Source organism: Lutra lutra, chromosome 16 (assembly GCF_902655055.1).
Source record: "Lutra lutra chromosome 16, mLutLut1.2, whole genome shotgun sequence".
Taxonomy (NCBI): Eukaryota; Metazoa; Chordata; class Mammalia; order Carnivora; family Mustelidae; genus Lutra; species Lutra lutra.
The window spans coordinates 55,768,774-55,783,867 of record NC_062293.1 but is presented as its reverse complement, the minus strand read 5'-3'; the positions used below and the strand labels follow the sequence as shown (position 1 = coordinate 55,783,867).

General features: G+C 47.1%; 1 protein-coding gene across 1 annotated transcript in view; it reads left to right on the top strand.

The window, feature by feature from the left end:
* Window positions 1–13,989, top strand: part of SHISA6 (shisa family member 6) — a 277,042-nt gene extending 263,053 nt beyond the window's left edge. The window contains exons 4-6 of the mRNA XM_047709207.1: window positions 8,194–8,250; window positions 11,972–12,124; window positions 13,411–13,989. Coding sequence (XP_047565163.1) covers window positions 8,194–8,250; window positions 11,972–12,124; window positions 13,411–13,961 — 761 coding nt within the window. The 3' untranslated portion in view covers window positions 13,962–13,989. The remainder of the gene's footprint in view (window positions 1–8,193; window positions 8,251–11,971; window positions 12,125–13,410) is intronic.
* Window positions 13,990–15,094: the final 1,105 nt, after the last annotated feature.

Below are 15,094 nucleotides of genomic sequence, written 5' to 3'. Positions count from 1 at the left end.
CTGCCTACTTGTGATTTCTCTCTGTCAAATAAATAAATAAAATCTCTAAAAAAAAAAAAAAAAAGAAATGATGCTAAAGTAATTGGCCAACAGGAAGGAAGGGAGGGAGGGAGGGAGGGAGGGAGGAAGGAAGAAAGGGAGAAAGGGGGGGAGCCCTCAACTTAAACCTAAGTCTCATATTTTTTATAAAAATTAACCCAAAATGGGGTGCCTGAGTGGCTCCTTGGTTAAGCATCAGACTTCTGATTCCAGCTCAGGTCATGATCTCAGGGTCATGACATCAAGCCCCACATCAGGCACTGCTCTAGCCATGGAGAATGCTTAGGATTCTCTCACTCCCTCTCCTTCTGCTCCTCCCCACCAATTCCCTCTTTCTTTTTTTTTTTTTTTTAAGATTTTATTTATTTATTTGTCATAGAGAGAGCATAAGCAGGCAGAGTGGCAGGCAGAGGCAGAGAAAGAAGCAGGCTCCCTGCTGGACAAGGAGTCTGATGTGGGACTTGATCCCAGGACCCTGGGATCATGACCTGAGCTGAAGGCAGCAGCTTAACCAACTGAGCCACCCAGGCGTAACCCAATTCCCTCTTTCTTAAACAACAACAACAACAACAAATCACACCTCAAAACGTATCATGGACTTAAATATAAAACATAAAACTTCTAGAAGAAAAAAAAAAAACAGGAGAAAATTAAAAATCTTCAGGATCTAGGGCTTCAAAAAAAGTTTTGGACTTGACACTGGAAGCACAGTCTATAAAATAAAAAACTGATAAATTGGACTTCATCAAAATTAAAACTTTTGTTCCATAAAAGACTCTGTTAAAAGGATGGCAAGACAAGCTACAGCCTGGGAGGAAATATTTACAAACCATATATCCTACAAATAACTATTATCCAGGATATAAAAAGAACTCTCAACATTTAATAGGAAAAAATGCAAACAATCTGATTAGAAATGGGCAAAAGTAATCAAGAGACATTTCACTGAAGAAGATATACAGATGAAAAATAAGCACATGGAAAGATGTTTAACATCATTAGCCATTAGGGAAATGCAAATTATAGCCACAATAAGCTATCACTACACAGCTTTCATAGCTAACTAAAAATGGCTAAAATAAAAAATAGTGACCACACCAAATGCTCACAAAGATGTGGAGAAACTAGATCACTCCTTCATTGCTCATGGAAATGTAAAATGGTGCAGCCACTCTGGAAGACAGTTTGGCAGATTCCTTAAAAGATTAAACATATGGCCACCACACAATCCAGCAGTTGTATTCCTGGGTATTGATTCTAGAAAATTAAGACATGTTGACACAATAACCTGAACATGAATGTTTATAGTAGCTACTCATAATATAACAAAACTGAGAACCACCCAGATGTCCTTCAAAAGGTGAATACTTAAGCTCTGCTATACCCAGATCATAGAATATTCACTGCTCAGCAATAAAAAGTAATGAGTGATTGCTACATGCAACAATCTGGTGGGTCTCCAGTGATTTATGCTTGATGAAAGAATCCAATCCCAAAAGTTGCATGCTGTATGATTTCCTTTATATAAACTTCTTGAAATCGTATAAGTATAGAAATGATGGACAGGTCAGTGGTGGCCAGGGGTTAATGAAGGGGTGGGTACAGGAAAGAAGTGGGTGTGGCTATACAAGGGCCACAAGAAGAATCCTCCTAGTGATGGTAATGTTCTGCTCCTTGACTGCATCAATGTCAATATTCTGGTTCTGAGATAGTCTATGGTTTTGTAAAATGTTACCATGGGGGAGGTTGGCTAAAGGGTATACAAGATGTCTGTATTTTTTCTTTTAACTGCATGTGAATCTATAATTATCTCAAATTAATAATCTTTGTGGTAGAAAATGATACAGTGAAGGCAACATTTATTTTGCTTCTAAATCTGTGATTGGGGCAGGGCTCAGTGGGCATAGTTTATCTCTGGTCTCCTTGGGCAGCTGGAAGACTGGGGGCTGGAATCATGTGAATTCTTCCTCACTCATGTACATGTCTGCCAGTTGATGTCAGTTATGGACATATCTTAGCTGGAGCTTCCAGCCCTTACCTGTAGACTTTGCATGTGGCATGGATGTCCTTACAGTATGGTGGTTAGGATCCAAGGTTGAATGTACCAAGAGAGAGACCGGTGAAAACCATATGACCTTTTGCAACCTCATTGTGGAAGTCCTACAATATTACTTCTGTTGCCCTGTGTTCACTAAGGCAATCAAAAAGGCCATTCAGTTTCATGGAGATGGAGAGGATGCTCCCCCTAATGGAGGAGTGGGAATGTTCTAGGAGAACATGGGGGACTAAAACTATAGCTATGGTTGTTTTTATGAAAATGTAATGTGCCATAGTTTCTAAAGGCTGACCTCTCTTCCAAATCTACAAGATTGCCCATAGCTACAAAGTTTACACACCATGGGACCAACCATGCAGAGAGAACAAACTTCTCTTGTAATTCCTCATTTCTGGAAAAGGAGCTCTAATTGGCCCAGGCTGAGTGTGGTAGTCACACCTGATCAAATCAACCATGACCTAGAGTTTGGCCTGTATTAAGGGGAGCTGGGTCATCTTGCAAGAGGTGGGGGGCCACGATAGGAGGGAGGACAGTTTGGGATGCCTGGATGTCTCAGTCCATTAAACATCTGATTCTTGGTTTCAGCTCAGGTCATGATCTCAGGGTCCTGGGATTGAACCCCGAATCTGGCTCCATACTCAGTGGGGAGTTTACTTGGGAATTCTCTCTCTACCTCTTCTTCTGACCCTCCCCACCACTCTCTCTCTCATTCCCTCTCTCTCTCTCTCTCTAAAATAAATACATAGATCTTTAAAAAAAAAAAAAAAAAAAGGAAGGGAGGACAGTTTCCTGAGCAGGAGAACTTTCTTCTAGCTATCAAAGCAACCCAGAAAGTACCAAAGCACATAAGGTAGATTTTCTTTAAAAACTGTATGCTCTGTCAAGAGACAAGCATAAAACAACATGACACAGAAAGGTTAGATGTAAAAAGATAGGCAAAGTTTATCAGGCAAATGCAAACAAAAGGAAAGCTGGCTTGGCAATATAAACATCAGATCAAGAGGACTTAAAGATGAGAAAAGGCATTAAGTAGGACAGGAAGGGTTATTTAATGTTGATAAAGAGGGCAGCCACAAAGAAGACATAAGCACCATGAGCCTTTTTGTGCTGAATGATGTGGCTAGGGAATACACAAAAGCAATTCCATGATAAATACCAAGAGAAAATGACAGGAACACAAAGTGGTGGGAGATCCTAATACATGTCCCTCCGTCTTTGACAGAATAAGTAGGCAACGGATGAATTAGGATAGGGAAGAACTGAATGATGTATTTCATGTGTCTGATCAAACAGATATATGCCCATTTTGGACCCTCCAAAAAGAAAATATACTTCTTCTCTAAGTACTCATGAAACATTTATAAATATCGATCGTATAGTAGCCCACAAAGGAAATCTCAATAAATTTCCCAAAGCAGAAAGTGTACAGGCCCTGTTCTCTGACGACGATATGATGAGACAGAAAATTAAGAGTCAAAGCTCAAACCAACACATCCAAACTCTTTGAAATGTAACAACACTCTACTGAAGAACCCTTGGGTCAGAGGGAAAAACCAAGCCTGTGATTACAGATCATTTAGGACATTGCAACAATAAGAACATTGACAAGACAAAATCAGAGAAAGAACATAGACAAAAACAGAGCTAAAGACCACATATTATTAACAGAAAAGAGGAAAAGTAATGGACCAAAGATTTGAGCCCAGAAATGAGAAAATGAAAACAAACCAAACCAAAGAAAATTAGGCAGGCAGAAATGAACAACTCCAAAAGCATAAAATAAGATTCGAAGACAAAGAATTGACATGTGTAAGGGGGTAGCTCTTGAAAAAAGAAAAATGATATGAATAAATTGCTGATCCAGAAAACATTAACACAGAAAATTAAGAATAAGAAAAGACTTAGAATTTAATATAGAGAGGGTTTGGGGTTTTTGTTTGTTTGTTTGAGGAATATTTTAGCTTTAAGCTAAAAAAAGTTTCAAAGGTCCAGTGGATATATTTAGGAAAAATAGGAACTACGAGTTGAATTTAGAGTGGGAAAACTGGTAGTGCCTGGGTGGCTCAGTGGGTTAAAGCCTGTGCCTTCGGCTTAGGTCATGATCCCAGTGTCCTGGGATTGAGCCCTGCTTCGGGCTCTCTGCTCAGTGGGGAGCCTGCTTCCTCCTCTCTCTCTGCCTGCCTCTCTGCCTGCTTGTGATCTCTGTCTGTCAAATGGATAAATAAAACCTTAAAAAAAGAAACTACTAAAAAAAACTACTAGAGTTGGAAAACTGAAAGGATTAATATGTAAAGAAAATGTTCCTAAGTGTAAGAAGCAGTGTGGGTAATGGTTAAGGATGTGGGCTTTCGTGCCAGATTGCCTGGTTTGCACTCCAGCTTCACCTGTTAAGCCAATTATCTGACCTCTCTGAACCTCAGTTTCCCTAGCTCCAAATTGGTGATGATAACAACATCCATCTCCCAAATGTTTTGTTGTGTAGTCAATGAAATACTAGGTCAGCCACCTAGTACGGTACTAACAAAAACTGTCCACAAGACCCCAGATATTATTTATTATTGCGTTCCTCCAAAGTTCCAAAGAACAGATATCTCATGTGCTACATTCATAGTTTCAGGGCACACAGAAAATCTGAATACTATTCCCCTGCCTCAATGAAACCATTATCTTGATGCACAAACTTGATATCCTAGCACACACACACACACACACACACACACACACAAACCCCCAAACTTTCTTTATGAATATGTATGAATTGAATAAATATAGGCAAGGGGCACCCAGGTGGCCCAGTCAGTTAAGCATCGAACTCTTGGTTTTGGCTCAGGGGGTGATCTCAGGGTCATGAGATCGAGCCCTGTGTCAGGCTCCATGCTCAGCAAGGGGAGAGTCTGCTTGAGATTCTCTCTCTCTCTCTCTCTCTCCCTCTCCCTCTGCCTCTCCCCCCAATCACTCACTCACTCTCTAAAATAAATAAGTCTTTTTAAAAAGGTTATAAATAAAATACATGCAAACAGAATCCAGTGTTGTAATGAAAGAACACAACACCAAAATCAAATAAGGGAATCCCAGGAAGGGATGAATGGCTCAGAATGAGGGAATCTGTCCATCCACTTTGTTGTTTGCCCAAGCAGTTGGCAGTGTGTTGACCTATAAAGACTGGTTTTCATTAGTTGCCTAAGGAAATTAGACATGTCCAGGGGGTCAGGGTTCAAGGTTGTTTCATGTCACATTCTTGAACTTTTAAACAATCTAAATATATAATAATAAGGCAATGCTTGACTCTATTAAATAAACATATTATGCTTAAATTATAGATTATATAGAGAGTATTCTATAGAAAAGACTACTGTGAACCCATATAAAATATTCCAAAGAATATTTCAAAATGCAAAAGTAAATTCAAGATATGTTTTCCATTAAGTATAAAGGAAACAGATTAAAAGTAGTAGACTTGGGATGCTTACATCTCTGGAACCTGTATGTATTTTTCAGTATGTGTATATGTGCGTATGTCTCTGAACGTTTAGTTTCCCTTTCTTTGTTACTATAAAAATGCTACAATGAATAACCTCACACGTTTGTTATTTTGCACAAATGTGAGGATTAGATCGTCATATTTTTCTGCACTTTTCTCCATTTTAAGGACTGAAAGCTGTTCTCACTTGTGCAAAATGACAAATGCAGAAGGTAATTCATTGTAATAGTAAGTGTGGGGGGGGTCTGTCTGAATGTAAACATACACAGAGTAATTTCCAGGAGGAGAGAAAGAAAAGGAAATGGAACAAAGTGTCATGATGGTTATTTTAAGACAGTCTTAATTTTCTCTTTTATGCTTTAAATTTCTTTCCTTAATTAAATGTTAGCAAAACATTCGAAGTGCGATTCAAGCAAAAGGAAAAGCCTTGCACTTGTAAACAAGATATCTAAATGCAAGATGTTTATCCTGCTTGCAAATGCATCTGTAAAGAAAAATGATAAGGACTACCTCAAAGAAGATATTTAGAGAGGTGGTTTTTTTTGTTTGTTTGTTTGTTTTTGCAGTTTGGAAATGGGTAGGCCAGTAACATATATTCAGATTAAAATTGGTATGAATATTTGTTTTCAAAAATGTGTGTGAATGTGTTTAGCACAAGGCACAGAGCACAACTGGTGACCAAAATTATTAACTGAATTGAATTGATGATCCTTTCCTTAGTGGCACCTTGTCTCTAAGACCCAAGATAAAGAGTGTTTCTGTCTAACTGCCACTCACCATCATTCCTTTGGCCTCTCCCATTTTTAGCAGCTGTCTCTGATATCACCATATTGCCTAAAAACAAATAAACCAAAAAATAACAATAACAGAGAGCAAGAAATGGTTTTTTTTCCTTGCTTCTGGAGGACAAGCAAAAAGGGGAAAAAAAAAAAACTATCCTTTATCTCCCTTCCTGGTTTCTCTCCTCTTCCTTAAATCCAGTCTTGGTGTAGAATTGATTCAACCTTTGAGTCTGGTTTGAACCAAATGAATGATGTCATGTCCCATTGGTAGGGGAAATTTTGTCTAGTTCAGGATGATTTGTCTTGGAAATGGCCAGGGACTAGAACTAAGAGAAATATGGACAAAAAGATATATTGTGGGCCTGGATTTTGGAGGTGGGTATAGGAAGAGGATTTGGGGATTCACCGGATACAGAGGATGAAGGGAGGGAAATGGACCATGACTGGGGTTTACAAACCCATGGAACATCAGTGCCAGGGACAGACAGAAGCTTGACCATTGGACAATAAAACAATGAGAATGCTCAGCTTACTTTGGGACACAGTGGTTTAGAATAAGGGTAGGGATTTCAAGGGCATGTCTATAGGCTGTTTAGAATCAAACCCTATAGACCAGTCAGACCTCAAATGAGAGGTGTATGAGAGTATGGGCTAGAAGGCAGAGCCTTCATGAAGCATCAGTATGTCAGGAATACAAGTGGCCAAGGGCTCTGGTGAGGGAGCTGAACACAGAGCGTCCAGAGACAATGATGCCAGAGGTAGAAAAGATGGTTTCAGTAGCAAGACAAAAGAAAACAGAAGCAGATCATCTAGCCCCAAGAGGATGGCATGGCCTTAAACCATGGTTCAGAAAAACTAAAGCAAAGACTTCATGCCTCCCTTCCCCCCCTTGTTTTAGCTGAAATTAGAGGCAAAAATACAACGTTGAATTAAATAATAACGTCGGGTTGAAGTATTCTTTTGTGGTAAAACCACAGCTGTATCCAGTTTCAGAAGCCCTTAGAATGCCTTGAACTCTGTGCTTGGATGACTGGGACCCTATTAATTTTGTGACTTGTTCGGTCCATATGGACTTTGCCATTTGTAGTGAAAAGAAATGCCTTTGAAATGTTGGGCTGTGTTCATGGAGAGGCAGGACAGAACCTAGGACCCAGGACTCCTGATCCCAAGAGAGGGTCAATTCATGTTGGCTTCCCCCATCTCAGGATGCACCCAGACACCTGTCTGGTCAGGAGGAATCAAAGCCCCATAAAGGTGTAAGCACCCCCACTTTTAATGTTATGTTAGTCACCATACAGTCCATCATTGGGTTTTGATGTAGTGTTCCATGATTCATTGTTTGCATATAACACCCAGTGCTCCATGCAGTCTGTGCCCTCCTTTGTACCCATCAGGAGGCTAACCCATCCTCTTCCTGGTTAACCATACTCTAAAACACCCCTTCCCCCCAAAAGGATCTACTCCCCCTGCCCAGTTCCCCACCCCATGTGTGTATACTTGCCAAATGGTCCTTCAGTCTCCATCCTCTCCCCACCCACCTCCACCCCAACAAACCTCTGTTGTTGGTCAGCCAGATCTACAGATGTGGGTGGGTCTCCATGGTGACAGAGGAAGCCTTGGTACAGAAGGAGAGAGACACAAACAGCAGAGGAAACTTCTTTGCGTCTAACATACCACCTCCTGCCCTTTGTGTTCCCAGGGCACCAAAGGGCTCAGGCTTCCAAAGGGTATCCTTGGACTCGGAGAAGCACATTTGATGTCAAGAGAGGCGCTGTTGTGTGGGAGAGACATCTTCTTTAACTCTTCTTTAAACATCTATTTTCTATGATTTCCAGGTGATCATCAGTACAACCATCCGATTTTAAGCAGTGCGGCCCAGACCCCTACACATGGTGAGAGATGGCTCTGAGCATTCCACATTCCATCCCCATCCCAAGTGGTTCCATCCTGACTCCTGATCCCCATCAGGCATGAGACATATGGTCGTGATTCATTGATGCTCAGAAGGTGTAAGGAGCCCATAATGGCTCAGTCCTACCCTTACACCATTGACCCCTCTTGTCCTGTCTCTGAAATGGAGTAATCTTCCATCATGAAAGAGAGGGGCTGAGACCCTTTCTTAACGCATTCTCACATAGATCTCATGATCTAGATCACTTCTTGTGGTCATCCATTCCATATGTCCACAGCAAGGAGTGAACACTCTTCTTGGCCTGAGGCTGCTTGTGGTACCATTTACTAATGGCATGGGACTTGGCATAAACCCTATCAAACCACCCAAACCCAGTAAGATTTGCTAATTCTCAAAACCAAACTGGTTCACCTGAGCGTTAGCCCCTGGGAAGGGGAAGACGATGAAGGTTCTAGAGGACAGAAAGTGTGAGCATCGCACCAGAGGATTACAAAGCCACGTTTCCTTCTTATCATATTCTCCTGCCAGGTTGCAATGTAACCTCTGGAACGGCCAAGAAAAACTATTTTGGGCACCTGCTCAAAACCTGGTAGCACACAAGACAGCCATGTAAATTACGAACTCTCAGTCATTCCTCTGTCTTTGCTCTGAAGGAGTGACAACATCATTAAATTTTAGTGAGAGAGAAACTCAAAGATAAAATCTGCAGCTCGCTTGGCAGAGAGACTCACCCCCATCCTGTGAGATTATGCTCTGCGTCAGCACTGAGGTGTTGAGCATTATAATTAGGAGGCTAGAACTGGACTATTTTGATGTCCCCCTCTAGGGCTAGGCTCCTGGTGGAAATAGGTAATGAGAGCAAGAGTTTAATAAGCTGTTTCAGGTTGCAGGGTCTAGGAAAAAACCAGAACTGGAAGACACTGGAGAGATCAGTTATGAAGCAGCAGGTCCCAGGGGTGATGAGGACAGTGGGAAAAGGCAGATGGGTTCAGATAGGAAACATGGTGGAGAAAAAATCGCGAGAACTTAGTTACTCACTGAATATGGCTGACAAGAGTCAACTGTGAGTCAAATGGCAAGCCATGCTCAATGAAAAGAGTGGGGGTTCTTAGTAACGCAATCTGGAGAGGGAGGAAAGCAGCCAGGGTGTAGGGGAGATGAAGCTGTCGATGGTGAATTTGGATCTGGACATCTGAAGCCGGAGAGGACCATAGGATAGTTAAGAAAAATGATTCGGCAGGCAGCTAGAAGTGCGGACATGCAGTCTGGAGACAGGTTACAGCTGAAGATGTCACTGCTTTGGAAGTGGGAACAGATGCCCCGAGAGTGGGGGCAGTCTGTGTGGAGAAGGCTGAAAGAGAAGAGCAGAAGGCAGAAGCAGAGAGCCTGGGGGATGCCCATGGTGATGACGCAGCTGCAGGAAGAAGAGCCAGAAAAGGCAAATGAGGAGTGCTCCGTTCACTCCTGAACATTCTGGAAGGATAAGTAGAAGCAGGTTTTCTCCAGAATGAGCCAAGCCAAGCACAGCCTCCTGAGGACAGAAGGAAGAACCATTCTTCCCTGCTCCTCTCTCCATCTTTTCTTTTTCCTCCTGGTACAAGGGGGTGAGGGCAGATAGACCTGGTATTTGACCTTGAGCAGCTCACAGCCCGGTGGGAGCAGGGTTTTCTCTGTGTGTCTTCCTTGGTGGCTACACTTTCCCCCAGGAGCTGGCAGAGTGACTATCAAAGGGGGGAAGACAACCTGTGTCAACCTGATCAACCAAAGAGCATTAATTGGATCCTGATTTGGGGCCAAACACTATGAAGGCATCAAACTGGAAAGCAAGATTTCTGCTGTCAAGGACATTGCCGTCTTTGGTCATCAACAAGACCAGCTCAAGTCAATTGATCAAAGATCACATTGACACTGAACTGGGTGGGATTGCCTAGAAGACCTATAGGGGCTTGAAGACCAGATATCACCGTAGGCTGAAAAGATGTGACATCGCCATAGCGAAGAGTCTTGAGGGAAGAGAGAATGTGGACAAAGGACGAGTAAGGAAAGACATTGCAATAGGAGAGAGAGCATGAGCAAGGGGGCAGGGATAATCAGGCGGAGACAGAAGACAAAGAAGAGCTGGCCTTGGCTTAGCAGCATGAGTTGGAGAACAGTGGGGTTGGGGGAAGAGCATCCATAAATGTTGCTTTTGGAAGTCGGTGAGCTGAGCTATACCCTCGGTGGGAGTATGATGCCAAGATATTCTCCAGCATCACCATAAGTGAAGAAAGGAGAGCTAGGGGACCAGTGGCTGTTACCCAGCTTTGGAGAGCAGTGCTTCCAGCATCCTGCCCACTCCACTTCCTGGCATCTATCCCAATCCATGCCAGGGAGGCTCTTACCGTACAGTATGTTCTGATCTCTTAGGGGTGTAGAGCGTCCCTCACCCCCACACATATGTACCGAGCTGGCATGAACACCAGCTCATTGGCTGGGCTCCCCTGGCTCCATCCCCAGTGTTTGGGGAGACCAGTGAAGGCAGGGAGGAGAGAGAAGCTGGGAATTCCCTGGAGTGAGGCTACCCTTGGACCAAGCCTAGCAGGTGATTCTCTTTTTCCCCCACAGTTCACAGAATTCCTGATTTCCATGGTTGGGCACTCTCTTTGCCAAGAGGCAGGCAGAGGCCACAGCCTGGCCCTTCTTGGGTGTCCCAAACCATAGAGGATGGCGGGACAATGGGAGAGCCACCTGCCTACTTCATGTTGGGGAATGGTACTACTGTTGACTTCCTACCAAGGCATGCTTCCTTCCTTCCTTCACAACTGCTCCCTTACCCATACTGGTATCTCCTCTCCACCCCAACCACAGAGCCCAGTTCAGCCCATTCACCTCATTAGTCATCTGTCTCATCACCTGCTCATCTTCTCTTCCGTTCCTCCCTCCATTCCTTCCCCCTGCCCACCTCCCACCCACGGTCTAGCATTGAACACACTCTCTTCTCTCTCTTTGGAGTTTGGGATCTCAAGGCTCTGTCTCAAGGGAAGGAGGGAGGAAAGGGGAATGATGTGCTAAGCATTTTGCCAACATTCTTTCTTCCAGAGGCTCAGAGAGAGCCAAGGGGGCCTTAGGGGAAGGTAATGGAGGAGGAGGAAGTAGCTTTGTAGATCACAGTGACCCACTGGGGGCCACTCCCGGCAGGGCTTGGAGAGAACCAAGGCAGAAGGGGTGATGTGAGGGATGGAATGGGGGATGGAATGACATCATGGGACCGTGTGGAATGGAGTCTCAGGGGAGCTGGGGTCCTGGACCCAGTTCTATGGGTATGGGGACAAGACCAGTCACTCCACTTTTTTCAAAATCAGATTTATCTGAACCTGAGAGCTATGAGGGAAAGGACAGAATTTTCACATCAAAGTAGACAATTTTATGACCCCTCCTCAGCTCTATCAGACCTACGTTTTCATCAGACACACATGGGGAGGAGTTTGCCACTCAAGGAAGGGCAAGCCACCAGCCTGGCCAGCGACAGCTAAAACATCACCTGCCCCCAGGCTTGTAGACAACTGGAACTGGGCATGAGGGAAACTGAGTCACCAGCACCACCCATGTCCTAGCACAGGGGACCAGGAAAGCAGGACGAGGACTGAGAGCTAGAACCTGGACCCTCCCCTCCTGCCTGCCCTCTGTCCTCCCTAATGCCATGCCCCTCCCTTCTTTTGCAGAGAAGCCACGGATGAACAACATCCTGACATCGGCCACCGAGCCCTATGACCTTTCCTTCTCCCGCTCCTTCCAGAATTTGGCCCACCTGCCCCCATCCTATGAGTCTGCCGTGAAGACCCACCCCAGCAAGTACTCATCCTTGAAGAGACTAAGTAAGTGGGGTTTTCTTGGGCTTGGGTTCTGCCTCTGCAGCTTCTGTGACATCCGCCTGTGTTTCTCTCTTGCCCTACCCCGGAGGGGACAGGTGTGGAGTTCCAAGAATAAAGAGTGAGGCCATGTGAGTCTAGAGAACTTCTGTACATGGGTGGGTTTAAGGCCCATCAAGACCCTTTACAATGTCAAGAAGGTACACAGCAGGAGAGCCCTTCTTTCCTAGCTTTCTGACCCTTGGAACTTCTACCTCCATGTCCCCATGGGGTTATTTTCATGACCACCGACTCAGGGGCCGAGCCTTTGCCTGATGCTATGGGAGTAATCTCCCCCGATGGGTCTACCTCCACCAGCCACCTCCAAGGTGGAACAGTGAATTTCTCTGGCTAGAAGCAGGGGGTTCCTGATGATCCAGGGAAGCTGATGAATGGTGGGGAAGACAGCGGCAGAGTCCACCCATCTGTGACCCTCTGGGCAAACCATGGAACAGTCAGCATTCCCACATTCTGCAGAGATTTGGAAAACAGCAGGAAGCCTCCTTCCTGGAATTTGGGGCAAAGCAGGCTTGTATGTGTGTCCTGCGTAAGTTCTTGGGTATAGCAGTCCTCATGAGCATGGAAGGGCCTCCTGGAGGGAGAGGAGGGCAGAGCACTGCATGAGGTCCACACAGAGGATGGTTCTGGCCTGCGCACGTTGTGGGCACAGGCCAAGCAGGTGGAGGCTTGATGCTGCACAGCCTGGGGCTGGAGGCCCTGTCAGCTTCCTAGGCGCTGGCTGTTGTTATTCCAGAGAAGGTGTTACTATGTTCCTAAGTTACCAGCCAAGCATGTTCACGAGTGCCTCCTGGCTGGAGCATATCACTTCCTTGGAGGAACCCAGCTCCTTGCAGAGAGGCTCTGAACCTCATCTGAAGGCCACCAACTGCTTCTTAAGCGTTCCAGCCAGTACTGGAGCAGGATCTCAGGAGCGTGGCCATGCCAGCAGCTCTGCCCTGAGCTCCCTGGGGACCCCATGCGCCCTGGATACTCTGGGTGGTCTTGGACCTCCGCCATCAGCATTGCCTTTGAGCCGGTGAGAGTGACTCCCAGGTTCAAATGCACCCCAGCCCCCACCCCCACCACCCCCGGGGACTGAGTGCAGATTCCATGGGGAAGCTCTCCTCCACCTGTCTGGGTGGGGAGGTCCTGGTTCAGTCCAGGCTGCGCTGTCACAGCGTCACCCCAGCTGACTTCTCTCCCTCTCTCCCTCTCCTCCTTCCTCCTCCACCCCCCACCCTCCCCACCCCCAGCTGACAAGGAGGCGGACGAATATTACATGAGGAGGCGGCACCTGCCGGACCTGGCTGCCCGAGGCACCCTCCCCCTCAACGTCATCCAGATGTCCCAACAGAAGCCCTTACCTCGAGAGCGACCCCGCCGGCCCATCCGGGCCATGTCGCAGGACAGGGTTCTGTCCCCGGAGCGGGGCCTGCCGGATGACTTCGGCTTGCCCTACGACCGCATCCTGTCCGACGAGCAGCTGCTGTCCACGGAGCGCCTGCACTCCCAGGACCCGCTGCTGTCCCCGGAGCGGACGGCCTTCCCCGAGCAGTCCCTGTCGCGGGCCATCTCGCACACGGACGTCTTTGTGTCCACGCCCGTGCTGGAGCGGTACCGCGTGACCAAGATGCACTCCCATCCCAGTGCCTCCAGTAACTCCTATGCCACGCTGGGCAAGAGCCAGACGGCCGCCAAGCGCCAGGCCTTCGCCTCGCGCAGACACAACACGGTGGAACAGCTGCACTATATCCCGGGTCACCACACCTGCTACACAGCCAGCAAGACGGAAGTGACCGTGTGACAGGCGGGGGGGGGGGGGGGGGGGGACGGGAGGGGGGTAGGGGTTGGGCGGAGCAGGAGGGGCCTGCCACTGGGCCTCTGTCTCTGGAGGCTCCCCTCCCCTCTCCCTCGGCCGCTCTCTAGGAGGTGGGGGTGGGCCTCCTCTGCCCAGAAAGCCATACTCCGGGGGACACAGCCCGGTGGCCTGGCACAGCACACTCAGACCTGGGACCTAGAGCGATCTCTCCCACTCTTCCAGAAGCATCGAGGGGAGTGAGAAGAGGGGCTAGGCCTCAGCACCTCCCACCCTCTGCCCCACCCCCATCACCACTAACTCCCTTTCGGCCCCATGCCCCTCTCCCCCTCCAGGGGGACTCAGGGGCGGGTTCTGTCAGCCAAGAAACCCTGGCTTGACCTTGGTCCAAAGCCACCTGGGGTTGGGACTGGCCAGCAGGTGCAGTGGGCTGACCTAATAGGCTCCTTGGTCTCGTTCATTTACCTACAACCGTGTCACAGAAATCTTCTAGTGCCTACAAACTGCCTGCTCGCTCTCTCAGAGCCGGGGAGCTGCTGTGTCCATAAGCACAATAACGTTCTCTTCTGCCTGCTGGAACGCTCTGGTCCCCACCGAGTGGCCCTTCCTTCATTGACCCCCTCGGGGTACCCTCTGCCCTGTGCCCCTCCCCCAATGCCTGGGATCAGGAGGGGTTCCCTTTCTTCAGCTGCCTCCCCAGTGTTGGGAACCCCCAACCCCAGTTCTAACTGGCTGCCCCCAATGCAGGTCCCCTCAGACCCCCTCCTCTAGCCCTAGCTCTTTGACCCCTGAGTTCTCTGGGGCTTGGTTTCAGCCCTCTCCACTGAGGAGACTCACAGTGGGGTTCAGGGACTTTGGGGGTACCCTCCCTAGCAGCCTATCTCTACACTTCCTCCAGGCCTCTAGGTCTGAACTTTGACCCGACACTCAGGCCTGCCTTCCCCTTCTTTGCTCTGCTCCCCAGAGGCCTCTGCCCATGGCCAGAGAGCGGAGGGTGGGGAGGGCCACTGTGATGCCCTGGGCCTCAGGGGCTCGCCATTCCCATCACCCCAGGCTCCGCCTGTCTCCCACTGCGCAGGTCAGGCAGGCGGAGGCAGAGGCTTCTAGAGAGGGTGGCTCAG